The 13005-nt window shown below is 35.7% G+C and overlaps 1 protein-coding gene across 1 annotated transcript; it reads right to left on the bottom strand.

Moving 5' to 3' along the window:
- Positions 1–4567: 4567 nt before the first annotated feature.
- Positions 4568–5130, bottom strand: LOC127105488 (uncharacterized). The gene has a single exon (XM_051042678.1). The coding sequence runs from the start codon at positions 5039–5041 to the stop codon at positions 4808–4810; it is 234 nt and encodes a 77-aa protein (XP_050898635.1). The 5' UTR covers positions 5042–5130; the 3' UTR covers positions 4568–4807.
- Positions 5131–13005: the final 7875 nt, after the last annotated feature.

Raw genomic sequence — 13005 nt, 5'->3', positions numbered from 1 at the left:
CCTAGAAGGTTTTTCATCCTCAATTTTGTCCTTTTGAACATCTAGAATATAGAGATTAATTGCTTCCAATTTCTTTTCCTATTCTAAGACCTTAGGTTCTAATTGTAAAAATATATTTTCATGTGAAGCTACCTTCTTAAAAGCATTCAATGTCTTTCTATGAAGATTATCAAAAGCATCTTGTAATTGGGAATAAGATAAATCACCAGTAAGCTCAAGTTTAGAAGGACTTATATTTTTCTTCTTTCTTCCATTTGACATAAGACAAATTTGGGCTGATTCTACACTCGAAGTAGAACTTTCATTGCTTGAGGAATCACTTGCACTCTCACAAGCAACATATGCTCTTCTAGACTTCTTGTCATGCCATTTCTCCATGTCTTTCTTAATCATGGGACATTCCTGTCTATAGTGACCAACTTCACCACAACTATAACAAGAGCTTCTAAATTTACCATTTCTATTATCATCATTTTTTGAGGATTTGGATTCCTTTCTAAATTTGGCTAAGTTCCTTTCGGAGTGCTTGAATCGGTTCTTCCTTATATACCTTTGGTATTTCTTAAGAAATAACCCAAAATTGTCATCATCGGAGTTCTTCTCATCCCTTTCTTAACAATCACTTTTCTCATTATTTGAGGGATTTGAGCTTGAAGTCTTTAGAGCAATAAACTTCCTTACTCCCTCCTTGCTTTTACCTTTCTCCTTCTTCATCTTCTTTTCATACTCGTTTTCATGTTTTTCCAAGTAAGTGAATTCTTGCTCATGTTCTTCCAATTTGCCAAACAAATTAGTGAGATCAAGTACTTTAAGATGATTCGCCTCTTTAATAGCGGGGACCTTGGGTTTCCATTCCCTATTAAGATATCTCAAAATCTTATTAGTAGCAATATCATTGGAAATAGGCTTACCTAGAGCATTCAATCGGTTAATAAGATGTGTGAATCTCTTTTGCATGTCGTCAATGGTGTCACCATACTTCATATAAAAGAGTTCAAACTCTTGATTCAATATGTTGAATCTAGCTTGTTTGACCTCATTAGTTCCCTCATGGGCAACTTCTAATGTGTCTCACATAGCTTTGAAGGTTTCACAATGGAAAGCACGATAATACTCATCAACACCTAAAGCAGATATGAGAATATTTTGTGCCTTTCAATCATGTGACCACAACTTTCTATCATTATCATTCCATTGACCTTCTGGTTTTGGTACGATGACGCCTTCACCATTGGTTATTGTAATTTCGTTAGGACCGTTGATGATGGCGTCTCATATACCCATATCAACAGAGTTGATATGTATACGCATACAAGCTTTCCAATAACCATAATTCTCACCGGTAAAAATATATGCTCTATTATACACCCTTTTAGGTTCGGTAGTCATTATCGAATAAGCAAATCTTAAGCACGGAATAAACCGGAGCTCGTGATACCACTTGTTAAAATTTTAACTAAAATTGGTTTTGAAAAAGGTTATAGCGCGGAAGAAAGTTTCAAAAATTTCCCAGATCAAAAATCGTCTAACTGAACCTATTATCAAAAAGCTCGGATATGCATAGAGGTGTCAATGCAATGATAATAATCCATAAGTCAATCAACAACAACTAATCAAAACTAGTTGAATACAATACAATAGGAAAAGTCTATCTCCAATTATCAAAACACACAAAAATAAAATGTTATCAACAATCTTGGGAACTTTATGTAGTATTTGTTATTCTTAGAAATCTTATCACAACCAAATGGTTTATGATCTACATAATAATACAAATTTCAAAACACATTCAAAATTATGATCCATATAATATTGATCGAATGATCAATGCAACCGATAATTTGTAAACTACAAAAATAAAAGAGAGAGAGAGAGAGGGAGAGTACACAAGGATTTGTTTAGGCAGTTCCCCAATCAACCTCACTATGGGTATGTCTGCCCTTAATTCAAATTCGAATTGAGATATTATAATAAATCTTACTTTGCAAAATATGTGTATACGAGAGAAGAAGAAATCGAACTCTACAAACCCTAAGTTTGATGTTGACTCTATCATCTCCAAAACCCTTGATCAAAGATTGATCAAGTAACCAACAATGCCGCTTCAATTCACCTGTTTTTGCTACTTCCTTGCAAGGCACTCCATATCCCAAGGCTTCTATCCGGTTGAATTAATCCTAAGCGCACACTTGTTGAAACCCAAAATTTGCCAACACTACCCACCGTCTCACGCTACTCCATTGCAAGGCACCCCTTGTCCCAAGGCTTTCACTCGATCATATCCAAATTTCACAATCTTGTCCAAAACCTTCAAAGCCTAATCGATCTAGAAGGAAAACTCCAACTTGATTTTCTAATTTGAATCCCTCAAAGTTCTCAACTCAATATTCTCGGTACAACAGACCTAATTGGACGTTATCAGCCATAATTTAGATGGCACCCAATCAAAAAATGATTATGTGTAGTTTGATTATGTGTATGCATAGATGGATTTGAAGATGATGAGAATGCTTTGAAATCCTGGATTCGTGTAGGTTTTACTCACTCTATAAACCTTACTAGAAAATGATGCATGTATGAAGTATTTATATGCATGAGTGATTTAGGGAAAAAAGGAATGCAAAGGACTTGAGAAAAATATGGAAATTTGAAAAAATACATCGGATAGGTCGACCTATGAAAGTCATGTGTCGACGTGCTCGATGCATATGTCGACCTGTCTAAGGTGATGTGTCGACCTATGACTGTTACGTTCTCCCTATGTGTCGACTTGAAGAGTCGACACATGAGACATAAGCTACAGGCTTTAATACTGCAACATACATGTCGACCTATAGAATGCATGTGTCGACCTATAGCCAACAATTTTTTTCCATAGGTCGACATGTAATTGCATGTGTCGACCTGTAATGCTATTTTTCATGCATGTTTGATGCATGGGATCTTTTCCAAGTTGTTTCCAAATATTTTTATCCTTCCTAATGCTAAGATGCACATAGAGAATCAGATGATACCGTCCAATATACATTAACGCTAAAGTATCCTAGTTTTTACATCATACGAAACACATCTGACGGAAGTTGCACTCATAAAGTCTATATAGGATGCGTACTCAGACACGAATTACGCATAAGTTGTAACTGAATTTCAAAAATATGTTTAGTTTGTATTAAATACGTATTTCTGCCTAGAGTGTGCTTGAGCCATATCGGAATCGCAGAGATGCGTTAAGTCAGTATCGGATACACACTACGGTATTTTATCTTTGTTCCCCTATCTCAAGCGTTCTAGAAAAAAGAGAGACAAAGAAGTATACAAATGAGGAAGAAATATATATATATATATATATATATATATATATATATATATATATATATTAATGAATTGAATTCATTACACATAAATAATGAAATGACTGGTTATATGAACCTTCAACGACGACTATGGAGTGGACAACGGTTTGTGGAGTCTTTGGTCGTTGTCCTTTCTCGAGGTTCCGGATTGAGTACACTTCCCTATGCGTGTACGTTGGTTGGTCGTTGTCCTTTCTGATGTCGTCACGGTAAGTACCCCAATACCGGTGGGAGGCACGAGCGTAGTTACGCCGGATGGTGGATTGCTAGTCTTCGGCCTAACCTTCATGAAAATTGTTTTCAGACCCCAACTTAACCCTAAATATAAATTTGTGACCCTTCTTTTGATTTTCTGCAAACTACTTGATGAAATCAGAGGTTTGAACCTGATGAATCGTGATATAAACGTTGATAATCGGAACCAACGACGATGTATCTCGCTGCTCACCTTTGAATGCTTTTGATTTCGAGATCTCAGAAGGTTGTGCATGGTGAAACTAGAAGATTATTGCAGATTCACGGAATGTATGAAAATCAGAAGTCAATTTCGTCTTGATTTGGTGACCTAAGGAGGTTGCGAACTGGTCACTTTGAAGATTCAGATCTAAATTGCAAGATTCCAGTTCTAAAAGTTTTATGTTCATTCGATGGATTTTTGTGGAAAACGTAGGACTCGAAAGTTGAATCCTATATATGGCGGCATTGTTTCGTTTAGAAACCAGAAATTGATGTTCTAGCCCCACGAAGGAACAAAAAATGAAGACAGTTGGATAATTGATTATCTTGTACGGCGGCTCTAACCTCTTTTACGGTGGCACATGATAGACCTACATGGATAACAGTCCAACACACAAATCAATTCAAAATTCAAGATATGAACTTAGCATGTAAACTATTAATTTTAACAATATTTTGATTTATGTTATAAGATGTTAAAATTATTTTTATATATTTTATAAAACATTTTCATATTTTATATTTTATATATCTTGAATTAATTTTACTTAAACATAGTTTTCAAATTTTAAAAAACACTTTTAAAAAAATGAATTTCTAAAATACAAAAAGTAATCTTTTTTAAACTAAAACAAACTGCTCAAATTATAAAAAAACAAAATCAATTTGATTTGAGAAAATTAAATGTGTCAAAATTAATTCAATACTCAAGAATCAATTCTAAGTATTCAATGTATGATGTTCTATGAAATCATATGTAGTCTAAGAAACTCATTAACCAATTTTTATTGAAGGAAACCGAAGCAAGTTCTACTAGAATCATATTTATCTCTACATCCAACATTTAAACAAGTGATCGAAACTATGTTACAACAATTACCTTTAATTCGGATTCAAATTCCAAACATAGCTATGTACACAAGACTTCATGAAAATTAGAAGACAAGAAAAACAAATTACACAATCAGACACGCTGCAGGACTGAATAAGTTGTTTGATCAAGCAGAAAAGAAGCTGTTAGAAGCAGCAACAGCAAATTGTGTTTTAGGTTCCAACACAGACTGAACAAGTTGCTTCTTCTCCTCTTTCAACTTGGAAACCATTAGTGAAAACCAAGACATGTCAACCTCCCATGTTTTTACAGCACCACCATCGGAAGCAGCAGCAATGGTTTTTAAACTCTTGACCCTTCTCTCATACTCCTCAGCAACTAACATAGCAATGTCAGACATATTTGTTGTACAATAATGTGAAACTAATGAGATTGGTTTGTGTTGGTTATGTTTTTTTGTTGACCAAAAGATAAAATTATTTATAAGAAGGGTTTTGGATAAGGATGAGTTTGGAGGCATGAATAATGCAATACACTTTTCTTGTGGGTGGGGGCACCTTGTTTTGTTTGTTTGTAGAAGAATGAATGTGCGATGGATAGGATAGGATCGTGTTGGGTTCGGTGGGTGGTTTAGTTTAATACATAAAGTGGGGCGCCCATTGGAAAAGGTTAAAAGTTGGTATGTACTATGTACTATGTAATGTAGTAAATCTTATGTCGTGTTTTGTGTTTGTTGAGTTACATGCTGAACGTGGCCACATACATCACCGGGTGGGCAGAATCCGCTCACGGTATCCTACACTGCCCACTTCGCACATGTTTGGTCATTTTCAAAATTATTACTACGCAATTTGACTCATTCTTACCAATTACTCTTAAAAATTATACACAATAAAAACGATCATGTGTATGAAAAATTATCCACTAAAATATGTGACGGTGGACACGGAAACGAGTAATTTAATTTCCAATTCGTTTCGTACACGTAGTATATATATTTATAATTTTAACTTTTTTTATTATAAACATGTGTTTGTTTATCAAATTTATTGAATAACATATTTTAATATAAATATTTGTTTATTTTTTAATTCAACAATAATATCGTTGAATTTTTTTAATGATACCGTATAATAAATTATAATTGATCGATAATATTTTATTAAAAATACCGATAAACAAATACGAATATGGATATTTAATCGTCAATAGGATATGGGCATGTGTATAAATGTTGGTGTCCACGTGTATAAACTATAAGAGAATTTTTTTTAAATACAGGTATGAGGACAAATATTATAGTACCATATTCAAATCATTTCTATTGTCATCCTACATAAAGGTTAAATTGAAAAGTGAAAACACACAAAAAGTATTAAAAAAAACTGGTTTGATTTTATTTAGTATAAATCTTTTTCTACAAAATGTTGACTTGTTTTGATCTAATCAGGGTTTGAGTTGAATAATTAAATTTTATTTTATTATGTTTAATGGCATATTTAAACAATGACTATTGTGTTGAATTCAATGTTCAAACTCAGATTATTATATATATTTTTTCATTTCGCAAATGTTAAATTCACTAAGGGTTAAAATAAAATAAAAATTATATATTTATATTAAGTAAAATAATATTAACTTTATTTTAAAATTTTATAATACTCTTACAAGAATTGTTCCATTTTTTATAAATAAAAATTTGTATTTTCAATTACATTAATTATTTTTTATTATTGTTTTGATTTATTTTACACCATTTTTTATAGTCAACAATAAATATTGTTTCAAATTTAGTCAGAGTTGCATCCACTTCATATTAAGCATCCAAGTCTTAGGAAATAAATTGGATCAAGAGATTGTTGTATCCTGTTAGAAGTAATTTATATTTAGAAGTAGTGTTCTGACTCAGAAGCAGAAGTTTCTGAGGTTATTGTTTCAGAAGTGTGTTTTAGCTTCTGGGTTTCTAGTTTAGTTTTGTTAAACTTAACCTAGCTAGTGTGGGTTAACATTTTTCCTATGTGACATTTTTGTTTGTGTATATAAATCAAACGTGTAACAGAATTTCATAACGTAGTCAACAAAGTTTCTCTTAAAAGTTAGTTTGATCTATTTTCTCTTTCTTCTCTCTCTCCATCTTCATCGTCTTCATCTTCAACTTTGTACACCAACAATTAGTATTTAGATCAACCTAGAGGCACAAGAGTTGCGTCTGACTAAGACAACCTCTGAAAGTGAGGTATAACAGGCTTTGAAGGTGTCTTCTGGGAAGAAGATTCAGAAGCAGTCTTGGTAAGAACTTAAGAAGAGACATGGTGGTGGTTTTTAGAAGTCATAAGCCTCCAACTCTGATGAGAAGAAACATCATAAGGGAAATGAGAAGTTTGACAAGAAGAAGGTTTAATGCTACTGTTGTAAGAAGTTAAGACGTTTTGTTGTTGACTGTTGATCAAACAAGGAAAGAAAATCAGAAGAAGCAAACATAGCTAGAGGAGATTCTGATAATGAACATGTGTTATTGATGACTTTTGAATCTGATGGTGTGTATTTGGTAGACTGGTGGTATATGGACATTGGCTTCTCAAATCACCTAACTAGAAACAAACAATGGCTTGTTGATTTTGACTTTAGAAAGAGGACAAAGATCAGATGTGTTGATGATAAATACCTCAACATTGAAGGTATGGGAAATTTCAAAGTCAAGGTGAAAAATGGTAAAACTGTTCGGATCAAGGATGTTTGGTATGTTCATGGGATGAAGAGAAATCTGATGAGTGTAGGCCAGCTCATTGAGAAAGGTTTCTTAGTTACTATGAAGAACAATCTCTTGAAGTTGTGATTCTGATCAGAAGCTGATTATGCAATCTGAGCAGAAAAGCAACATAACATTCAAGGTGAATGTGGAGACATCTGCAACTAAATGCCTTAGTGCAGAAGGCACTAAAGGTGAGATTAAGATATGGCACAAGAGATTGGGGCATCTTAATTTCAGAAGCTTGGGGCATCTTAATTCTAAGAAGCTGGTATGTGGCATTCCCAATATTATGAAGCCTGAGAAGTCATATGAGATATGCATGAAAGGCAAGCAACCTAGATTGCCATTTGCATCAGAAGTAGACCCAAGAGCAAAACATGCTTTAGGAGTAGTACATTATAATGTTTGTAGACCATTTGAAGTACCTTCACTTGGAGGAAACAAATATTTTGTGTCAATTTTGGATGAGATCACGAGAATGAAACGGGTAGCACTTATCAAGTTTAAGCATGAGGTGTTTGTTGAGTTTCAGAAGTTCAAGGTGAATGCTAAAAAACAGAGGGATCACAAGCTGAAAGTTCTCATAACTGATGGTGGAGGTGAGTATAACTCTACAAAGTTCATAAAGTTATGTGAGGAGAATGGAATTGAGCATGAGTGGACTGCTTCATACACTCCTCAACACAATGGTCTTGCTGAAAGAAGAAACCAAAATTTTCTTGATATGACAAGGAGCATGCTGAAGGAGAAGAAGCTGCCTCACACCTTGTGAGGAGAAGTTATTGCCACTGCAGCATATGTGCTCAACAGGTGTCCAACTAAAAAGTTGAAGGAAATTATTCCTTTTGAGAAGTGGACTGGTGATAAGCAAAGTGTGAGTCATTTCAGGGTATTTGGTTTTGTTTGTTACAAACATGTTCTAGGTGTTACTAGAAAGAAGCTAGATGATAAAAGTAAAGTAATGTTACTGATTGGGTACCACAATACATGTGCATATAACTTTTATTATCCAGTCAGTAATAAGGTCGAAGTCAGGAGAGACGTCATTATGAAGGAATCATAAGCGTGGGATTCGAGTAAGTGTCAATCTAAATCTGGTGTAGTGCTAACACTTGAGTTAACTTCTGAAGATACTTCAGAATCTGAAGGTTCTGAAGATGACTTAAATTCAGAAGATGATTTTGAAGGTGAATCTGAAGGCGAGTCTGACTCTAAAGGTGAATCTGATTCTGATCCAGATTTTGATGATGATCCATACTCTGGTGATCAAGACTCTAGAGGAGGTCAAATTTCTGAAGGTGGAGCTTCTAAAGGTGATCTAACTTCAGGAGGTGGCAAAGCATCTGATATTATTCCAGCATTTAAAGAAGATTTTGAACAAGTTCGAAGGCCAAAAAGAGTCAAACAAATACCAAGGAGATTTGCAGAGTTTGACATGTTACAAGATATTGAAGTACACTCTAAAGGGGAAGTCATTCAGTATGCAATATTAGTAGACTATAAACCAGTTAGTACTGAAGAAGCTCTCAAGAAGAAAGTGTGGCTGAAGGCCATGGAAGAAGAAGTTGAGGCAATAGAAAGAAACAATACTTGGGAGTTGACTGAGCTTCCAAAGAACAAGAATGACATCAGGGTCAGATGGGTTTTCAAGGTGAAACTGAAGTCAAATGGATCAATTGGAAAACACCAAGCAAGGTTAGTAGCAAGAGGATTTCTGCGGAAACCTAGATTAGATTAGTTGGAAGTATTTGTGTAACACCCTTCTAAATACCCCAAATATTTAATTAAAACAACAGCATATAAATCAATATCAGAGTAATCATGCACCAAGGGTGTCACATAATACTTCACATAATTCACCGTAAAAATCAGTCATGCTCATTATTTAATTCAACATAAACACTTCTTTAAAAATTCGCAGCGGATAGAAACATTCAACATCTGTAATATCTTAAAATTAACATTTATTCAACAAATAAAACATCCCGTCCCGATGTTACATCTATCAGAGCATGACCCACTAAAAGACCACTCTAGACTTCAAGCACTAGCTTCTACTCAACTCACTGCTCGTTACCTGAAAAATATAACTGTAAGGGTGAGTTCCTCAATCGATATAACAAATATTATAAATCATCATGTTATGTTAAGTAACTTTACCCGTTAATCACCCACATCATATCATGCATTCGGTAGCAGCATATTCAACTCAACATCATATTCAAACACAACGTAAATGCAACTCAAATGAGACTCGACTCTTCATGCATGTGGTACCATTTGGAGTAAAACTCCCAACTTAAAATCATTGCCAGTTTAGTGGGCATCAAGGCATAAGCCTTCAACTTTCAACTTAAAATTTTTGCCAATCCAGGCCAACGTGGTGTGAGCAAAAGCCCCATAATTTTGCCAATCCAGGCCAACGTGGTGTGAGCAAAAGCCCCGACTTAATGCATATGAATGTATATGGCATGTACGACTTGAAGTTCCACAACATAATAACAACGACAACATAACAGCTTTTTCAGCAACAACAACTTAAAAATCAACTTTGGCTCATCAGCCTACAACTCAGCATTTTCAACAAAACAACTTATATTCAACTTTGGCTCATCAGCCTACAACTTAATATTTTCCACAAAAACAACTTATCAACATATTTGCATCAACATTTCGCAACATAGACTCCACGAATTTATTTATCACAATTGGATACAATAGGCCAATCACCAATTACACTTACATCATAAAAATCAACCATTTTTACATACTGCAACAGTGTTAACCGGTTAACGCTATAGGTTAACCGGTTAACGCAGGAAAATTACACTTCCAGGCAAAACGCAACAGTGTTAACCGGTTAACGCCCTGGGTTAACCGGTTAACGCAGGCAAAACTCAACATTTTTCACAATTTATAACAGTGTTAACCGGTTAACACCCTGGGTTAACCGGTTAACGCAGGCGAAACAGCAGTTCCTGCGCTAACACAAGGCAGAATGCAGAGTTTCCGCATTTTCCGCCGTTGGAGGACTTCCGGACCTCCGATTCAACTTCCGTAAAAAGCTATACGCTCAGAAATTCACAATACACTCAAACACAAATTCAATTTCAGCTTTAATACAACTTATTCAACATAATTTCTCAACATTCTAAATCTCAATTAGGGTCAATCGACGGCTTATCACTACCCATTACATGTTAATCGATAATACCCATTAAACGACGATAAACCCCCCTTACCTTAACAATCCGGCAACTCTTCGAGCTTCAAGCTTTTCCGTTCTCCAACCTTTGCTCTACAGCTCCTTCTCTTGCCCTTTTCCTCTTTCACGATGCTTCTCTGCTTTTTCACGTAAAACCCTTCTGTTCCAAAATGAGACTCTTTCTCTTATTTCCAACTTATATATTTTCCAAATAATTATTATTCCAAAATAATAATAATAATAATCCAATAATTCAATTTATTTAATTAAATTATTAAATATATTATTAACTTAATTAAATAATTCTTTTACTTTATTTGGGGTGTTACAACTCTCCCCCACTAAAAGAGTTTTCGTCCTCGAAAACATACCTCAAACAAATAACTCTGGATAGGACTCCTTCATCTGACTCTCCAGTTCCCAAGTCACATTACCACCTGCTGGTCCTCCCCAAGCTACCTTCACTAAGGCAATCTCTTTACCCCGCAACTGCTTCAACTCTCGATCCTCGATCCTCATAGGCGATGTTTTAATAGTCAGGTTATCTCTCACCTGTACATCATCCACTTGGACTACATGCGACGGATCATGAATGTACCTCCTCAACTGAGACACATGAAAAACCTCATGCAAATTCGCAAGTGACGGCGGTAAAGCGATACGATAGGCTACCTCTCCTATCCTCTCTAAAATCTGATAAGGACCAATAAATCGAGGTGTCAACTTCTTCGACTTCAAAGCCCGACCAACACCTGTTATCGGAGTAACACGAAGAAACACATGATCTCCCTCTTGAAACTCAAGTGACTTCCTCCTCTTGTCATGATAACTCTTCTGACGACTCTGAGCCATCCTCATCTTCTCCTGAATCATCTTAATCTTTTCTGTAGTCTGTTGAACAATTTCCGGTCCGACCACAGCACTCTCACCGGACTCACACCAACATAACGGTGTCCGACATCTCCTACCATACAAAGCTTCAAACGGCGCCATACCAATGCTCGAATGAAAACTATTGTTGTAGGTAAACTCAATCAACGGTAAATAACAATCCCAACCACCTCCTTTTTCCAAAACACAAGCTCTCAAAAGATCTTCTAATGACTGAATCGTCCTCTCAGTCTGACCGTCAGTCTGCGGATGATATGCAGAACTCAATCTCAGCTTAGTTCCCAAAGCTCTCTGCAAACCTTCCCAGAACTTCGATGTAAATCTAGGATCTCTGTCCGAAACAATACTCGACGGAATACCATGCAAACTTACAATCTTCTCAATATACAACTCAGCCAATTTTTCTAACGGATAATCCATTCTAATCGGAATGAAATGAGCCGACTTTGTTAATCTGTCAACAATCACCCAAATAGCTTCAAAATTCTTACTTGTCCTCGGTAAACCAGAAACAAAATCCATACTGATACTATCCCACTTCCACTCTGGAATAGCCAACGGTTGCATTAGCCCAGACGGCTTCTGATGCTCAATCTTTGACTTCTGACAAGTCAAACAAGAATAGACAAAACTCGCAATTTCTCTTTTCATTCCCGGCCACCAAAATAACTTCTTCAAATCATGATACATCTTCGTAGCTCCAGGATGAATACTCAGACCACTACGATGTCCTTCCTCAAGAATACTCTTCTTAAGCTCGGTAACATCCGGAATACACACCCGACTACCAAACTTCAAAATACCATTCTCATCAACTCTGAATTCGCCACCTTGACCTTGATTCACTAGAGTCAACTTATCAACCAAAAGCATATCCGATTTCTGACCCTCTCTGATCTCATCCAGAATACCACTCGTCAACTTCAACATTCCCAATTTAACACTATTGTGAGTACTCTCACACACCAAACTCAAGTCTCTAAACTGTTCAATTAAATCCAATTCCTTAACCATTAACATAGACATATGTAATGATTTCCGACTCAATGCATCAGCCACTACGTTTGCTTTACCCGGATGGTAATTCAACCCAAAGTCATAATCCTTCAGAAACTCTAACCATCTTCTCTGCCTCATATTCAGCTCTTTCTGATCAAACAAATACTTTAAACTTTTGTGGTCACTGAAAACCTCAAATCTTGACCCGTACAAGTAATGTCTCCATAACTTCAGAACAAACACCACAGCTGCCAACTCTAAATCGTGCGTCGGATAGTTCCTCTCATGAACCCTCAGCTGTCTTGAAGCATAAGCTATAACCTGCTTATTCTGCATCAACACGCCACCCAAACCCAACAATGAAGCATCGCAATAAACTTCAAATGATTCCGACGAACTCGGTAATATCAGAATAGGAGCAGTAGTCAACCTTCTCTTTAGCTCTTGGAAACCTTCTTCACATTTTGAGTCCCAAACAAACGCTTGCCCCTTTCTAGTCAACATCGTCAACGGTAAC

The sequence above is a fragment of the Lathyrus oleraceus genome, chromosome 7 (genome assembly GCF_024323335.1).
Source record: "Lathyrus oleraceus cultivar Zhongwan6 chromosome 7, CAAS_Psat_ZW6_1.0, whole genome shotgun sequence".
Classification (NCBI taxonomy): Eukaryota; Viridiplantae; Streptophyta; class Magnoliopsida; order Fabales; family Fabaceae; genus Lathyrus; species Lathyrus oleraceus.
Note: the sequence above shows the minus strand (reverse complement) of the source record. Positions and strands in the feature narration are given on the sequence as shown.

Excerpts from the sequence above, each read along its gene's own strand:
- LOC127105488 (XM_051042678.1), bottom strand. The coding sequence starts at position 5,041 with ATGTCTGACATTGCTATGTTAGTTGCTGAGGAGTATGAGAGAAGGGTC.